General features: G+C 42.6%; 1 protein-coding gene across 6 annotated transcripts in view; it reads right to left on the bottom strand.

Annotated features, from left to right (window-relative positions):
• Positions 1-17,865, bottom strand: part of LOC132530597 (E3 ubiquitin-protein ligase parkin) — a 1,420,256-nt gene that overhangs the window by 333,020 nt on the left and 1,069,371 nt on the right. For all 6 annotated transcript variants that reach the window (XR_009543830.1, XR_009543829.1, XM_060167843.1 and 3 more), the window contains exon 8: positions 3,752-3,813. Coding sequence is in view for 4 of the 6 variants with exons in the window: in XM_060167843.1 (XP_060023826.1) it covers positions 3,752-3,813 (62 nt within the window). In the remaining 2 variants the exon portion in view is untranslated. The remainder of the gene's footprint in view (positions 1-3,751; positions 3,814-17,865) is intronic.

Here is a 17,865-nt window from a genome sequence, read left to right as displayed (position 1 = left end):
AGGAGCGCTGGGGCTGGAACTTTCTGCTCCCTCTCCGGACTTCGTGCCACCATCTGCCCTGAGGCCACTACGTTTTGTCATGTTTCATGAGCACGGAAATATCCCTAGCTGATGTGACCTGTTTGTATCCATCACCAAGAGATCCTTGGCTCCCTTGTCACTTCTCCGGTCTGACCCTCAATCCTACACACAGTTCTGTCCACCCCTTTTCCCCACCCTGTCCTTCAGCTGCCCCAACTCCTGCCTCTGAGCATGGGGAACTCGGAGTCAGTCAGCAGTAAGTGCCCTGTAACTTACACTCTCTCAGTGTTTTTCTCACATTCTTCCCTCACTGAACTTGATTCACACCTCAGGACACTGCTTCCCCTGCAGCCCCTCAAATGTTTTCTCCACTGCACCCTCTGCACCACCGAGTATTGACCTGCAACACCCCAGGTAGAACAGTTTTCCTTTCTCCTTCTAAAACTCTCCAGCTGGGATTTTCAAACCGCTCTTCGTGCTCTATTTCTCCTTTGCAGTCAGCTACTGATGCCCACCTCCCTCAGTCTCTCTCTCCCTTCCCTGTCCTGTTTCTAGAAGCCTCAGTTTTTGACTCACCAGAACTCTCTCCAAGTCTGCTCTGGTGACAGTTCTGGAGGAGCTCAGTGTCCACATGGGCCATACTTCCAACACCCTGGCTTTTTAAGTCCATGCCCTCAACTTCTGCAGTCATCTCGTCGGCTACCTTAACTCAGCCAGCAACATTCCTGGTCCTCCCCTGACCCTGTCATTTCCAGTCACTGCACCACCTCCACAATCTCAATGTTAAGTATTCCATTCTTCGGCCAACACCTACTTTTCCAGCTAAACCCTTCAAAAACCCAAACTCCAAAGACTCCTTGAACCCACTGGGACCTGTAGCCGGTGGGTCCTCCCACCTCTTCCCCATCCCTTTCTCCCCTCATCCCTCTTCTCTGCTTAGCCAGCTGAAATCTCAGGCTCAGTCATTATACTCACTCCCTTAGGTCTGCCCAGCAAAGAGCTCCTTTGCCTCTCTCTTGTTTTTGTTTTACTAGTGTGGCTGGTTAAACTTGACCCTCTGCCTTTGCTGCATCTGTGCCTACACAGTTCAGTGTGACAGAAAAAGTCAGGCTGATTGATCTTGCTCCAAATTCATTCGTTTTTTACACTTATTCCCTCCCTAGCCTCCTAAATGACACTTTCATCATCCTTTCCTATCTCTATAAAACTCTTCTCCCATCTTCCCTCTCAGCTGATGACTTTGCTTCCTATTTCACCGAGAAAAGAGAAACAGCAGCAAAAATCTTCCTACATATTCTGCATTTCCCACGGCTACGAGGTTGAGCTGTCTCCACTCTCGTCTCTGGCCAAACCTTAACTCTGCTAGTTGTCGAATCAAGGACATTGCTCCTGAAATTCTCCCCTCTCCTCTGCGTCATCAATCTCCCTGTTCCTCTGCAGAATCATTCCCATCAGCACATAAACATGGCATTTTTTTTCCTATAAAAATGAAAAATTTCTTGATGCCACATTCCCTACCCGCAGCTACCTCATTTCTTTGTTTTCATTTAGCTAAATTCCTAAAAAAAAAAAAAAAAGTATCTAGATTTTCTCTCTCCCATTGTTCTCCCCTCTCCATTGAACCCAATCTAGGCAGACTTTCACCCTCACCAGTCCACTGGTCAAGGTCACAATGGCCTCCAAGTTTCAAATTCCAGGGCTCACTTCCCATCTGCATCCTGCTTGATCAGGACACGCTTTGTTCCTTTGGCTCCCACTTTACATGCTCCTGGATTTCTTCCTACTTTATTCCAACCACAACTTATATTTTATAATATTTTTTACATAAAATAAGCATTACATACGGTTGCTTCAAAGCTTCTGTACTCACTTTACTCTCTACCTGGGAACCTCTTCCCAGATGTCACCATGGTGCTTCCCTTCGCACCTTTGAGGTCCTCGTGCACCTAGCACCTGCCTCAGTGAGACCTTTCCTGACCACCTTGTATAAAATCTCAGCTCCCCCAACCGCCAGCGCTCATTATCCTTCTTTTTGGTTTTACTTTTCTCCATGGCAATGATAACCATCTAGCATATCATATACTGAACATGTTTGTGTGCATGTAACATAACAGCCTTCCTCAACTAGAATGTGAGCCTGAGAGGGCTTTCTTTTTCACTCCTCTGTCCCTGTAAACAAGAATGGCATACAGCACATGAGTAGGTGCACAGTTAAGTATTCATCGAATGAAAGGGAAGAAGGAAGGAAGGAAATGTGGTTTTTCAGGAAATAAAAATCAATATTGCTGTGATGTACCAAGTGGCCATGTAGCACAACTGATCAGAGTAATACAGATTTTGATTATGGCTTGATTAAATGTCTAAGAAAATGCAAAGTGGCTTGAATTTTATGCAGCTCTAAGGAGATGATTATAGTTGGCTTTTTTCCCTACTCATCACCCAATGACTCTAAAACAAACATGGAAACAATTTGCAAGTATTGGTACAAGTTAGAAGAGAAGCTTCCATTACCTGAGCAGAAATCTCAGGGTAACAATCAATGATTCTTGCTATAAGAAATCTCTCAAGCTTTCACAGGAAAATAGCTGTGAGATACAGGTGTTTTCATAAATAGGTATGTTTGGGGTCTGTTATCAGCTCTTACCTGCAATGGAGGATAATTGATTTTGCTTGTATTTGAATAAACACCCGTGCTCTCTATTCTGGAAATTCACAGTATGAAAACATGAATGAGGCTCCCTGTAACCTGCTAATTCAAGGAGTTGGAAATGATTCCAGCCTTTCATCCTCCCCTAATTAATCCCCCTTTTGAAATCTCATATTGGAAATGGGCAGTCCAACTTCGCGACATACACATACCAAACAAAAACACACAAACCAAAAATCTGTTGACAAAACTGAGCTGCCACGTCTCCATTTGCATGTTCTCTGGTCAGAGTGGGCAAAGGCCACCTTTGCGAGTAAAAATCAATACGAGAGTATAAAATAGGTCAACTAGCATGCTGTAAACTATATGGCATGAGTATTTCAAGGATAGCTTGATATCAGATTTAACATAATAATAATATGGAGCCTGTAATTCCATATGAGGATTAGGAGGTTTATTTTTAAGTGGTCAAGTGTGTGTGTGTGTGTGTGTGTGTGTGTGTGTGTGTGTTTATACATATACATCTAGGTAATATTTAGCACTCTGAATTATTAACTTAACACATCTACTTAGAACCTGACATGTTTCACTGAGCACAACGCAACATTTAAATAATCAACTTTAAATGGGCCAGCTTTTGTATATAAGTCCCATGTTCACATCCATAGATAAAGCGGCTGAAGTGTAATACAGGTAACACACAAAATATAAAATTCTGGTGAAAAGAGTTTGTACATCCACCTACAGACATCAAATCAGGGCTGTCTGTGATGCTCGATCTCTTAGGCATAATTCATCTCAGCACTTATTTGCTTATCTGCCACTACGTTGTACCTGCTTACTGCCGCGTCCCGAGATGTAATGCTCTGGCAGGTAGCAGATGTACCAATTAATAACCTGCCAGGCCTGACGGATAGAAGAGGGAAAGAGTGTTCCCACACATAGCCCCTGCATGGCTCCCTTTCCCGTTTCAGGCGCTGAGGGTCAGGAGATATCCCTTGCCTCCCCGGAGAGAGCCCAAACGGCCTCATTACTGTCTATCTTCCACAACACTCTGGCGTAGCTTTTGAGAGGCTGACTCACCTGCTCTTCTCCAAGAATCCTGAAGTGATGGAGCTCTTTAATCAAGGAGTTGGGGCAGCCAGCTGTTGGGAAGAAGAGTTAATCACCAACGTGTTACTCCCATTCTGTGCAGTACTATGTTCTCACTGCAGTTATGACTACCAGTGACCAGTGTCGCTTTGGGGGAGGACACAAATGCTTACCTGCAAAACAGTCTAACCAACCTCCAGACAGCAAACGCCCGAGGGCACTCTGCCTGCAGCCTGCCCCGCACTGTGATTCTTTAGGAAGGAGCCACACGTGACCCTGGCCAGGCCTTTTCTCCCCTCCTGATTGTGACCTGGCCTTTGTGGGGCCTTAGGACACTGTGTCATTTCTGCCCTGCATGTCACTTATCCCTAATACAGAGCCAGGATTTCATGGGGCCAGAGATGGGGAGTTGGCACACGTAGGTTCGTTTCACTTATTTATCACATCCTGTTTCCTCAGCCTCCAGGCTGGGCTTCTGCACATCGAGAGTGAAGGATGAAGATGGGGCATCTGCATGCCCCGTCTTCATGGGATTCGGCTATAGTTCAGAATCTTGCCTGGTTCTTCCAGGAGGATTTGTCAAGACCCTAAAGATGCTGCATTTCCATTTGGAAAGTGTGTCTTACGGAAAAGACCTGGGAAGAGGGCCAGGGCAGTCTTGTGCCCATCATCTGCTAGTTCTACCCAGACAGTGAGAGCCTATGCAAGCTTTCACATTTTCTTTTTTCAGTTGTAAAAAGAAATAAGTAAATAAATAAATCATACTCATATATATATACACATACATATGTATACATAAGTACATACATCTGTCTATCTATCTAACCATCTATCTATCTATGCCAGGGCATACTAGTTATCATCACTTAAAATGCGTTCCATCCCTGCCTTTTAAATAGAAGTATTCCACAGTATTAATTTGCAGCCATTTATAATATAAACTCTGGAAACAGAATTGATATAAAAACCTGTTTCTTTGGGATCAAATCTATGAATGACAGAATCTGTTGACATTTCTATTAAGGAAAATGGGTTGTATGAAAATGTGCCAAAGCCACCGCTGAGGCTGAGGCATTTCTCCATATTGTGATGTAAGAACGTGGTAAGTACTGAGGACGTTTGCCTGGGGGAGGGTGGGCCGTGGAGGGAGGCGACTGTCTCCGCAGGGTGAAGGAGCTATCCTTTGCAAGAAGGATTAGATGTGTGCATTATTCTAGAAGGTAGAATTAAAATGAACAGGTAAAATTACAGCAGGAATACTTGGGTTCAATATGAATAAATTTCTAATTTAAAAATGGAATACATTGCCTTATAAGCCAGTAACTGGAGGCTTCCAGACAGAGGGTAAATGACTACTTATGCAGAATATATTAGAGATGAATTTGACTTGGGTTAGTTCCAACTCTGAAACTCTGTGGTCATATGAAACGCTGGAATGGAGATTTAGTCTTTGTTACTATATTCAATATATATTCGTCTTCGACATTATTGCATTTCATACTCCGAGAAAGTGGTTCGTAAATGTTCACTAAGGTAATACAAAAAAAATTTTACAAATACGAACAAAATGTAAACAGGTGATGTCACCACCTGACAAGAGTCCAAGAAAATAAATGGAAATTCCAAGGTGAATATTTTGGTGGAAAACCTAGTAAATTAATTGCCACACGCATGTCCAATACTACGAAGAAGGAAAGCCAGATCCCGACCTTTGCAAGAGACACTGAGCTGTTTTTCTCCCACTGGAGGCCACGAAGACTTGCAGACTGTGGTTCTTTTTGAGAAGTTGTTCATTTCAGAGTTGCTGTTCTGATCTAAACAATTAGTAAAGGTATATTCTGGATAATTTGGTTGGCTGCCATTCAACCAAAAACTGCTGTGGAAATTCAGAGTCCTGTCAGTTCTTGAGTTTTAGATCTCTTTGGGAGCAAGGAGGCATATTTTAGTTTTATGCAACTAATGAGGAAAGGAACAGAGGCAGAGAGAATTCCAGGGTCAAATTCCCAACAAGTGAGGGTCCCGTGGTTTGGTGCCAAGTATATGAGGGGAGGAGCTGCACAGGAGGAGAGGCGGCAGGGTCATAGGCAGGCTAAGATCAGACCACTCAGGGCCCTGTTTGTACCCCAAGCACTGACTTAGTTTCAGTAAGATGACAGCATCTGCTATATTAAATTCATAGAGTTAATTTGAATACTTTTGGTTTTGTGCTTTCATTTATATTTAATTTATACATTTTCATTTGGGTCTTCTAGTTGTATAAGCATAAAAAGTTTCTATCTAAATTTATATCTAGACATATTTAAGAAATATCATTAAAAAATAGTTTCATTCAAACTTAGTTTTAGAGGATATTCTTTTTCCTTTACAAGTGGTCCTTAGCATTCTTCCCACTTGAGAAAAACTGATTTGACTTATTTTAATGCTAGGTAAAATAAAAAACAATTTAAAATTAGCCTATTTTCAGAATTTGTATTTTAACATTCTCCTAAGATATAACTAAAAGGATTGATGTCAATGATAGCTCAAATATAAACATCTTTAACAGAAGACTAACTAATTACCTGAAACACCTGGTGGATGCAATAAACTATAAAAAACAAGGATAGAGACGGCATAGAGTTAGAAGGGAAGAGTTGTAAGGGGTCAAGCTATTTAAGACCAGGGAGAGGTATCTGTAACTGTGCTCATCACAGGAACATCAGCATGGGAAATGGACAGATACAAAGCTAGTGTGAAATGGGTTTTAAAAATAAAACTAGAAATGCAAGACATGAACGTGGAATGCAGTAGCGCAGGGGGAGAGGGAAAAGTTCCCGGAAGAAGGAAGGAGGGCAGATGAAGACCGCGTGAGGACCGGGGTCAATGGTGTACTCTGAATTCTTCCAAGTTCTTCACACAGGGTCCACACACATGACAATGGATCACCTTTTGAGGCCACTGCTGTCTACTTGGCCCAGGTCATGTCCTCGACCGTGAGCAGCCATCAGCTGCCTTCATGCACCATCATTCAGTCTCTTCTCAAGATAACAGTTAAGGGACTTCCCTGGTGGCGCAGTGGTTAAGAATCCGCCTGCCAATGCAGGGGACACGGGTTCGAGCCCTGGTCTGGGAAGATCCCACATGCCGCGGAGCAACTAAGCCCGTGAGCCACAACTACTGAGCCTGTGCGTCTGGAGCCTGTGCTCCGCAACGGGAGAGGCCGCGACAGTGAGAGGCCCGCGCACCGCGATGAAAAGTGGCCCCCGCTCGTCGCAACTGGAGAAAGCTCTCGCACAGAAACGAAGACCCAACACAGCCAAAAATAAATATAAATAAATAAATTTATAAAAAAAGGTAACAGTTAAGAGGCTCCTGTTAAAATATGTACGTTGGATATCATGCCATCTGCCATGGGTTTTTCATCTCACCAAGAGTCAACTCCAAGGTCCTCATTGGCCTGTGTAAGGTCCTCCACTGCCTGGCTCACTGTGTAGCCCCTGAGCCTTCTCTCTCCCTTGCTCATTGCACTTGAGCCCCGCTGACCTGCTCTTGGCTCTGACCATGCCAGGGAGGCTGCTGTCTCCAGGACTTTGCACTTGCTGCTCCGTCTATCTGGAAAGCCCTCGACCCTGATATCTGCATGCAGCACTCCCTGCCTCCTTCAAGTCCCTGCTCAAATGTCACCTTCTCAGTGAGGGCTCGTAGGACCATCCTGGGTGAAACTACAGCCTATCTTCATCCCCTCAAATCTCCATCACTGTTGTATTTTCTCCATAGCTCTCAGCATCTTCTAACTTACAGTTCCAACGTAACATTCACTTTATTTTCTCTCTCCTGCTGCTGAAATGCAAAGGCGACAAGTGCAGGACCATTGCTGTTTTGTCACTGCTCTATCCGCCATGCCTAGAACACGGCCTGGCTGGATGAGATGTTCAACAGCAGTTGTTCCATGGGTGAGTCATCCGCCGCGTGGTCACTGCCCACCAGCTCGGTGACTGTGGCTCCTGGGAGGGGCTCCTCCTCCACCCCTCCTCTTTCCTCACCCCAGAGGGCCCAGCTCTGACCTCCAGCCCTGTGTGTACTTTGCTTATTGGTTAAGCAGACTTTGTCTGACCTCAAACCTCTCTCCCCAGCCTGAACCCCACATGTGAAGACGTCAGTGATGCTTAGAATGCATGATTCCTTTGTACCTTTACTGTAGCTTCTTTGCCAATATCCAATATCCAGCTCTGGGTAAACATCACCACCTGTTTTTCTTCCTCTGTTCCAGTTCTGCCAATCACAGCTAGTATAGTAAAATGGGACTAGAATATCTACTAAAAGAAATTCAGACCATCTGCCTGAAGCTGCATCCTTGTTGAGAATGGTGCTACTGCAGACTCGGGGTCCACTCACTGTCAAGGAACTTGCTTCTGTCACTTGTCTTTGGCCAGCACCCTCTCCCCTCTCCCTTGGGGACTCTTCCAAATCATCACCATTCTTCTCAATTAACCTGTAACACTTCATTCTCAAAACAGGACCTCACTTGACACAAGTCTAAAAATGTAAAGCAGTTGTGGTGAACATGGAGATGCGGGACCCAGACCCCCTGCAAGGAAGGCTTGTGGCCGAGCTGCAGGAGGACATCAAGAGATGCCTTGGCCTGCAGTCTGGTCTTCCTCAGCTGCAGAGAGCCGCCTTGCCTGAGGTCACATCTTCCCCAGGACCCCTGACTCTGCTGACTGGGTGAGGGGGAGGTGGACCTGCCCATCTGTTTTGTCCCAACATGAGCTGCTGTTGGGCAACATTTGCTCCCAAGTCTCTGCTGGTGGCCTGAGGCTTTGTTGGCCTGCATGGCAGTTCAACTTCTTATTCAGCCCAATCCTGCCCCCTTCTCCTTTCGCAGGTGCACACCCCAGTGAACATCTTGTACCCGTTCTCTACTTCAGAGCCTTCCAGAGAACCCCCCACGCCCACCCCCCACCCTGGGGCCACTATCAAGTGTACCACCCCTAACTTCATATCCCTTCCCAGTTACAACCCCTCTGTATCCTCCATCTCTACTCCTCCAGGATAAAAGGGAAAATGGTTCCTCCTCTTCAAAACAAGAGTCATTAGTCATCTGTCCTAACCTGTCCCCTCTCAGCTCGTTATGGTCTAACTCAGCATTCACTCACTCTCCTCAAACTCTGCTGCTCTGCAGCTTGTTCACTTCAAACTACATATGTATTCAAATCTTCCCCTTTAAAAATTCAGCAAAAATCCAGCCTTGAGCAGAGAGTTACCATCCTCTCTCTTTCCTTCTCCTTTCATCCAATTTTCTCAAAAGAATAGCCTGCGGCCATTGTCACCACTTGAAAATAGAGCAGTTTTCTGTATGTATTACAGAAGGGAAATATCAAAATTGGGGCTTCATGCCTTTTAAAACAAGGTATCGTCATCATGGCCTGGGTTGATGCTATAGCTCTGCAACAACTAGCTAGCTATATGCTCTTGGATAAATTGGTTACTCTAAACGCCAATTCCTTTATTAAGAATAATCACCACCTTTACCTCAAGCAGCAGCTTTGAATGTATGGAAAGCAGGATGAAATGACCAAAAAAATTAGAAAGTGTATTTATTGCTGATGATATTAATGGCATATCCATATCTATTGACTGTTGCTATTTCTTTTAAAATTTTTAATTATTTAAAAGGGAAGCAGCTAGTTGAAATAATTGCTACATGATTTATTGTCTTAAGAAATAAAGGTCAAGACTTCTTTTTTTCAGTTCTAACATGTAAAGGGCTTGGAAGTTTTTACTCCCATCCTTATAATAGGAAAAATCTGGGCAAACTGAGTCAATAACTTTTCTTGGGCCAATCACAGAACTGATGTCACAGGGCAAAGCACCTCCCTGATATCTGGAGAGACAGGCAAGTCCAGTGAGTCACAACTTGACCTGCTTACGTGGAGCAGAAGTTGCTGGAACAATAAACTGGTAGAAACATTTAGACAGTAATTTTGATGAATTGCTATAAATGGGGTGTGGACTAGTGTGAGAATGAGAAACTCTAGGGGCCGAGGTCTTATAGATTTTCCCGATCTTTATCTCTAAGAAATCCACCAGGTCCTCAAAAGGTGAGGATCCCCTTGTGGCACTGGAAGAGGGAGGGGAAGAGTAAGCATTGTGAAAAGTGTCCAGAGCCTTCTCCATAGCAAAGGTCTGCCCTCCTGGGGAAGGACTTTGCCAACACCTACCCTGGAGCTATGGGAGAAGGGCACTCCTCTAACCCCAGCCTGTCTCACCAAATGGGGGAAGAACAGTCCACAGGAATCCGGGCTTCAAGGACATAGACTGAGAATGCTACCTGTGGGGGAGGGAGTAGGAGGCAGGGGAAAAAAAGGACAAATCCCTGTACCACTGGAGAAATACTCGTGAGGGTCACAGACCAAGAAACAGACCCACTAGAAGACTGAGAATTAATCAGAAGATCACTATTGCCCCCACCCCCCACCAATTAACCTTACCATATACCAATAGACCTCCAGTAAAATGACAGTGGGTGGCAGCTGAAAGAGCTTCAAGACACAGATTCTCTCTGAGGAGGAGTGCTTAGGGAAGCCCAAAGTCAGGAGGGGAGACAAAAATCAAGAAAACTAGATGAATCTGGAATCTCTGACATCTTCAACTACAGCAAACATTAAACACAACCCGACTCCCTGTCAGACTGACACATACCCTCACAGTAAAGGCCTATTTACCTCAGTTCCTATTACATGTGTAACATGTTCAAATAAATATTTGATATATATTTGATATATATTTATATCAACTATCAAAACTGGGGGCTTCATGCCTTTTAAAACAACATATCGTCATCATGGCCTGGGTTGATGCTCTAGTTCTGCAACAACTAGCTAGCTATATGCTAGCTAGTAATAAATAAAGGTTAGACACTAAGTCATTTCTGCTATAAGAAGAAATTCAATGATCTGTTGACATTAGCAGGTGATTTCCCAAGTAAAAGCCTGAGACTCTCTCAGATGGCGGGTTTTGAAGCTGATGATGGGGAGACGGTCACTTCTTGCTAGTCTTGTGCAGATTAGAAAGTAGAAACCATGGCTTCTCTTGGAGGGCAAATATGAAGCTCTAATTTACTTGGAAAGCACATTAAACAATGGTTTTAGAGTGAGAAACAATGAGTTGTATAACATGTAGTACCCTAGGCATTTTTATTTGCTATCGAAGTCTTTCCTTGAAAATAAATTTGCTGAAGAAATAAGCTAAGCATCAGTGTTGTGTCCAGCACTGTTTATGGTGTGATACGAAAAGGAAAAGAAGCATAATGTTGCCTGAGAAGACTTCACAAATCTAGCTGGATTGAAAGAATGCACTAAATGGTAACATCTCTGTGAATGAAGACTGTGTATAAAATCGAGAATATGTGAGGCACAGACACGCACCTCAGGACACAGAGTCCTTCCCCACATGCCTAGAGAAGGGCGATTAGCATCCACCCTAGATGTGTGCATTTTCCTGGTTATCCTTGGCTCTCCTCTCTCCCTCAGTGGGTGGATTACACACTCTCTTTACCCTACATGTGAGGGTGGAGGTGTTCTCAGCCCCAGCCTGGCCCACACCCCAGGTACCTGGCCCAGGAGGAAGTGAGAAACAGTGGTGAAGCAAGAAGAGGAGGAGGAAATGAAGGGACTGTTTACCTGTACTACTAAGTAGCTCTATTATCTTGGATCAAAGATACTGTGTTAGCCCTAAAGCCTTCATTTTCTACCTGTAAAAAGGAAAGTAAGAGTATACAACTTATGGGGTTGTTGTGAATGGTGTGTGTGTATCTATATGTTTGTATATATATTACCTAGTACAGTTCCTTGTACCTAGTAGGCTCTTAATGAATGGTAGCTGTTATTTTGAGAGTCTCTGGAATACAGGAGTACTTGTGAGACCATACTTGACAAAGTTGTTCTGCTGCTGTTTCAAAAATACCTTTTTAACCAAACCCTCAATATTTAGAGGCTAATTTTGCTAAAGGAGTTCAATAGCCTATTAAGTAAATGAGATTTATTATGACAATGTGCTGAAAGATAAGAGACGATCAAGTATGCATGCACATGGCTAGTATACATTTAAGGCTTTAAATTTGTGGCCTTTTTATTAATTATTAATTCATTTATTCACTATAATAATCTAAAATAATAAATAAGCAATTTGATATCTTCATTTGATATCATAAAGCTTTATGACATATTTTTACCTTTGAACTAGCTGGAAAAATTTTTTAATCTCACTGGTCATTTCAAGTTGCTCTCTTTACATATCTATACTTATAAGGTGAATTAATAGAGGCAATAATGCACATAACTTAAGCCGCAGATCCCCAAGCACCTCCACTTATCCAAACATGCAAAAGGGAACCTAACTCAAATTTCCGACAAAAAGGACAGTTAGCAACTCTTTAATCTAGCTTCTGCTTAGCCTTCTGAGTCAGCCTTGACACATAGTAAGGGCATTACTTGAGTATACAATCAACAGATGGATGATTATGGCAAACAAGCTGTGGTTTAAAAACAAATATTCCACAAAGATGTCAAAGAAGAGAACTGACGACAGATCAGCTAAACAGAAGAGCTGATCTGTTTAACCAGAGCTGTTTAACCAGAGCTGATCTGTTTTTCATTGTGGGCGAGGGAGGGAGGGGCTCTGTTTTCTACTTGTAGCTCTTCTGTAATATTCAAGGTTACTTGCCTTTTGATACCCAGGTTGTAAGTAAAGTAAATGACAGAGCTGAGTAACAGAGAGTTCTACCTTGAAATTTTATCTCTAAATCCCAGACTATGCACTGCAAACTACTTTCTGCCTGTGAGGGTGGTTTAACGGAAGTGGATGTTAGATTTGTATATAAAAATGCCACAAGTTCGGAGTTTTACATACTACATTATTTTCACCCTCAAACTAATAAGATTAGTCTGATTAACTTGAGTACATTTCTTGTGTTTGGGGGAGAAAATATACTACTGTAGAGACATCAAAAATCTAAACACAACAAAAAACAAAAGCAAAACAGAATTTCAAAGGTTTAAGTGTTCATCGTGGAGTGACTATAAAAAAAAATAAACAGGAAGGGACAATGAACACGTAACAGAACAAACCTGACTCCATATTGAATCTATTTCTTTAGCTCTAACCTTTGTGCTGTTTCCTGTGCTTAGTCATGCTGGCTCTGCACCTTTTTTGTTAAAGAATGTTGCCATGTTGCCTACAGCCTAAAATATACAGGATAGCTCATTCTCAAGGCTCTGACCTTTAAAGGTGTAACACTTTTCCATTCATATAGAGATAAAAAGTTGCAGAACAGAGGATAACACTTGTCTTGTTGGAGTTTTATAGGAGTATTGTGACCAAACCTACAGGGACAGCTGCGAGAACAAAGAATTCTGGCCGGAAGAAGTTTGCAACAACAAGCCACACCCTCTCCCCTTTAGGTATAAAAGAAGCCTGAATTCTAACTTGAGTTAGAATTCTGAATCTCTAACTTGAGATGGTTCTTTGGGACACAAGTCCATCATCTTCTCCACTCCCTGGCTTTCCAAATTACGTTGCTATTCCTTGCCCTAACACTTTGTTTCTTCATTTATTGGCCTGTTGTGCAGTGAGCAGTACAGCTTGGACTTGGTAACAAACACGGCCTTTCTTTGGTGGTAGAGCCAGTCTGTATAGTCTTATTGTAAGTCATCATACTCTTGAAAAAAGGTAATACATTCAACTTAAATGTGTTGGTGCACATATAAAGCCTGCATCAATGACAACTTATTAAATTGATTTAAAAAGCAGTTTGTGGGACTTCCCTGGTGGTCCAGTGGGTAAGACTCCGCACTCTCAATGCAGGGGGCCTGGGTTTGATCCCTGGTTGGGGAACTAGATCCCGCATGCATGCCACAACTAAGAGTCTGCATGCTGCAACTAAGAAGTCCACATGCCGCAACTAAAGATCTCACATGCTGCAACTGAGACCCAGCACAGCCAAAATAAATAAATAAAATAAATAATAAATAAATAAAATAAATATAAAAAAAGCAGTTTGAGGGCCCATATGTATAACACATGGCACAGTTCCATTAACTATGTGTGTAATTATTTGTTAATATCTGCTTTTCCTACCCTGAATACAGACAGGCTCCACAAGGACGGAGACTTGCTCACTGCTTTATCTAGGACCTGGGAATGAGCACAGGGTCCAGCACAAGGGTAGTACTCAATAAATACTTGCTGAGTGAATAAATTAATTAAGAGGGAAAGGCACTGCCTTCTGGGTCTCCTGAGCAAGAGCACTGGAAAATAGGCGACGACACAAGCCTGTATGGTACACTTTCAGGACCTCTGAGTGAAAGTCTATTGCCCCAGGGCACAAGGTGGAATTTTTAAACACAAAATATTAGTATACCACTATTGAAACAAGAAAGACTTCTTTAAATGTTTCATTTCCTACTGGCCTTGTCAACATAAAGCTAATTTTCAGCAAGAGTTGGGCTCTGTTGTCAATGGGAGATAGAGGCCAGGCCTGCTGAGTTGGTTCAGATTGGGGCCACCCTGATAGGCAATTACTCAGACCATTGTGGAAATGTCAAAATATTTTCCTTAAGACAGCCACACAACTGCCAGAGGCACTCTGATTATTTCGTTTATACCAACGACAATCAGATCTAATTCTTAGATTTTATGGACTTGTTGGCATTTAATTTCTGCAATGATTAAAGACAGATTTACGTAATACATAGTCATGTATTAAAGAACAAAAATATCTTAGTTTTTAAAGAGCTATTAGTGATTACTCTCTCTAAACCAACCTCCCTCTTGGTACAGAATTCCTTTCTGTAACACCTCTGCCAGCTACATTATAGACTCTGTCTCAAGATTTCCAGTGACAGGGATCAAAGGATCAGTGAAAGAATTCCATTCTAATAATGAAACATTCTTGTTGTTAGAAGGATCTTTCTAGATACTAGTTCTAGATCTGTGATAGAGATCATATCCAATCCTTTTAAACCCTTATTAACCTTCTCTTTCCTGGGGAAAATACCCATTTGGCTGAAGTGATCTGTAATATATGTGAAAATTTATAGGAAGCATCCAGATGTTCATTTCCCCTCCCTCTATTCTTTGATTTGACCTTGTAGTTGGCAATATTCATGTTCATATGTAGTATGCGGGAAGACTCCTGTTTATTTGTTGCTGCCACACTCATTCATGTATTTAGTGTCAGACATTTGACCAGATGCTGGGGAACCTGAGGTCGGACAGACCAAACCTGTGACCTTATGGTGCTTTGTTCCAAAAAGGCTTTGAGAGGCATATTCTCTTTGTTTGCAAAGTCAGGTTTTTAGATGAGAGTTCTCACACTTGCAACATTCACTTCCACCTTTTACTTCTGACATCTTACTGGTGGGTTTCCTTCCACCCTACTGATAAAGCATTCGAATGCCCACTCTGATTTTGAGACCCAAGAGCCAGGTCTACCCCTAGAACAGACCTCTAACTTGTTGGTCCAGGGAAAGTGTAACAACTTTGTCTGAATATTATTTGTCTGAATATTTAAAAGTTGTAAATCAAACTAAAAAACTGTTAAAAAATATGTTTCGGGGCTTTCCTGGTGGCTCAGTGGTTGAGAGTCCGCCTGCCAATGCAGGGGACGCGGGTTTGTGCCCTGGTCCGGGAAGATCCCACATGCTGCGGAGCGGCTGGGCCCATGAGCCATGGCCACTGAGCCTGCGCGTCCGGAGCCTGTGCTCCGCAACGGGAGAGGCCACAACAGTGAGAGGCCCGCGTACCGCAAAAAAAAAGAAAAAAAAAAAAAAAGGTTCACCCTTTTACTTTCACAAATACAGCTGTATGAGGATCTGGATGGTGATGACTTGGAACTCTCAGACCCCTTGGAGGTCTGCTCCTGAATCTGGCTAAACCGGCACAGCCAAGTCGCATCCTTCTACTCGCGGGTTCCTATATTCCTGAAGAGCCCCTCACATACCTATATGGTGGAGCCCATAGGTTCAAGCTCCACAACCCACCCCCCACCATGAGTTACCTGTTGGCCATTGCTTTCAGGAAGGCAGAGCCAGTTAAGGGTCTCAGGGCTGTTTATGCAGGGAATTCTGAACCCAGGCAGGGCTCAGGACCTGTGGGCTCCTAGAGAAAGGGATGGGGGAACAGAGAGGGCCCTAGGGCAGGACTCCTTTGCTTAGTTCAGGACTTACTGCCAATGGCCCTCGCCCAGTCCCTGCTCCCTTCCATCTCTCTGTAGTATCTGACATTACGTCAACCCACCATTTTAAAAACAATTCGCCCTTAAGTTGTGAAATTCACTTTACTTTTCTTTTACCCATTGCTTTCCTTCTCCATTTCTTTTTTGTCCCTTTGTCTTTCTGTCATCTTCAGTCCATTGTTCTACTTCTCTCCTCCACAGTTGCTTGACTGCTTCAACAGAACCCCTATGTATGCCTTCCAGCTGTCTCCAGTTGCCAGCTCAACCTCTGCAACCCAGGGTCCAGCTCTCACTTCAAGGTCAGGAAGTTTCACAATGAGTTCACATGACTTCTTCCACATTTCAGCTTTGGTGACTCTGAGCTGGCTCATAATGCTTACGTACCTTCTAAGTGCTCACACTTTTTTTTGGTAGTTGATGGCTGAAACTGACATCAAACTCATTGCTTCTCAATTTTTGAGATTCAATCTTTCCTCATTTTGAAAAGTTAAAAAAATCCATCTCCAGAACACTGAACTCTGTTCTTTCTTTATATTTCAAGGACTCCTGACAGTGACTCTGAGATTATATATAGAAGTGTTTGGAGATCTAAGGACACAAAATGTTTTTGTGTTCTTTGTTCTGTTCTCAATTTTCTTAAGCACAAGTTCCTCCTTCAGTTGTTCTTTCTGTCTTTTCCATCATGGGAAACATTCTCTATGCTCAAGAAAATAGGAAAAACAGGAATGGGGTAGCTTTTTCAACTTCTTAACATTGTGCTACCATCTTCGCTGTCATTTCCCTATTTTTTTCTTGTCCTTGACCCAACTTTAAAAGGCTGTTTTGTTGTCATTGAAATTAGAATTTCATCTCATTCTGGATTTATCCTAATGATATACTCACAGGTTTGTGCTCTTCAATTGTTTTTTTCCCAGCTATGAAACTCCTCATTCACTGAGTGCCCCTGCTTTCTAAACATCTGATCTTACTGTAAATAAAATAAGTTGCTGTTTGGTATTAAAAATTAATAAGGAAATTTATATAACAAAGCATATAAAGACAGACTTGAATCTTAATTTTTTAAAGGATAATTTTGAAACTGAGATTTTCCTTTCAATTAGTATCTGTAATCAACATCTACTTTCATTCTGTTCTCATACCATAAAGATTATTTTACAATCTAATTATGAATCTCCCAGGGAAAATGCATTACAAAGTTGTGGATAATTTCCACAAAGTCACCGATAGCTAGCAAAACACAAAAAACCAAAAACCTTTGGGGAATTAACTGACTACAACTTTTTTAGAATACTTTTGCTGAATTTCCTCAATAACCATGCTGTGAAGTAGGGGAAACTCATTTGGAAAATATATTCCATTGAAAAGTGTTAAAAACTACATGAGTCTTCAATCACTATTTTTCTTTTTAATTTCCTTGCAAATAATCACGGGGGCAATTGTGATCCTTTTGGTTCAATGGAAAACCGTGTGCACGTGGGCTTGGGATAAAAATTGAAATTGACTTCAGCTCTCTGATGTGCTACCGGCACTGGCCACATGTCACAAATAATCTGCAATTTGCAGACTGCTGCTGTTTGGTGTGAAATGCTTTGAGGATTAATTTCTCTCTTGGCTATAGCTTAGAATCCCTAATGTAGGTTTGACAATTACAGTTACCTTCTATTTTTCCCTTAGGTACAACTTTGAAAAGGAAACTGGCTAATGATGAAATAGCATCTGATAATTCAATGTGATCAAAGATGATGCAGCAAAACACTGGACAACTCCCTTTAATCACAAGCTGAAACGGTGGGGAGGGCGGGGTACACCTGCAGGCTGGACTGGTGAATGGGTGTGATGGGCTCCTTTCCACTCCAGTTAAGCCTGGTTGATTAGCGTCTCCAGGCACTTT

This window comes from Lagenorhynchus albirostris, chromosome 12, assembly GCF_949774975.1.
Source record: "Lagenorhynchus albirostris chromosome 12, mLagAlb1.1, whole genome shotgun sequence".
Taxonomy (NCBI): domain Eukaryota; kingdom Metazoa; phylum Chordata; class Mammalia; order Artiodactyla; family Delphinidae; genus Lagenorhynchus; species Lagenorhynchus albirostris.
This window is presented reverse-complemented; position numbering and strand designations above follow the sequence as displayed.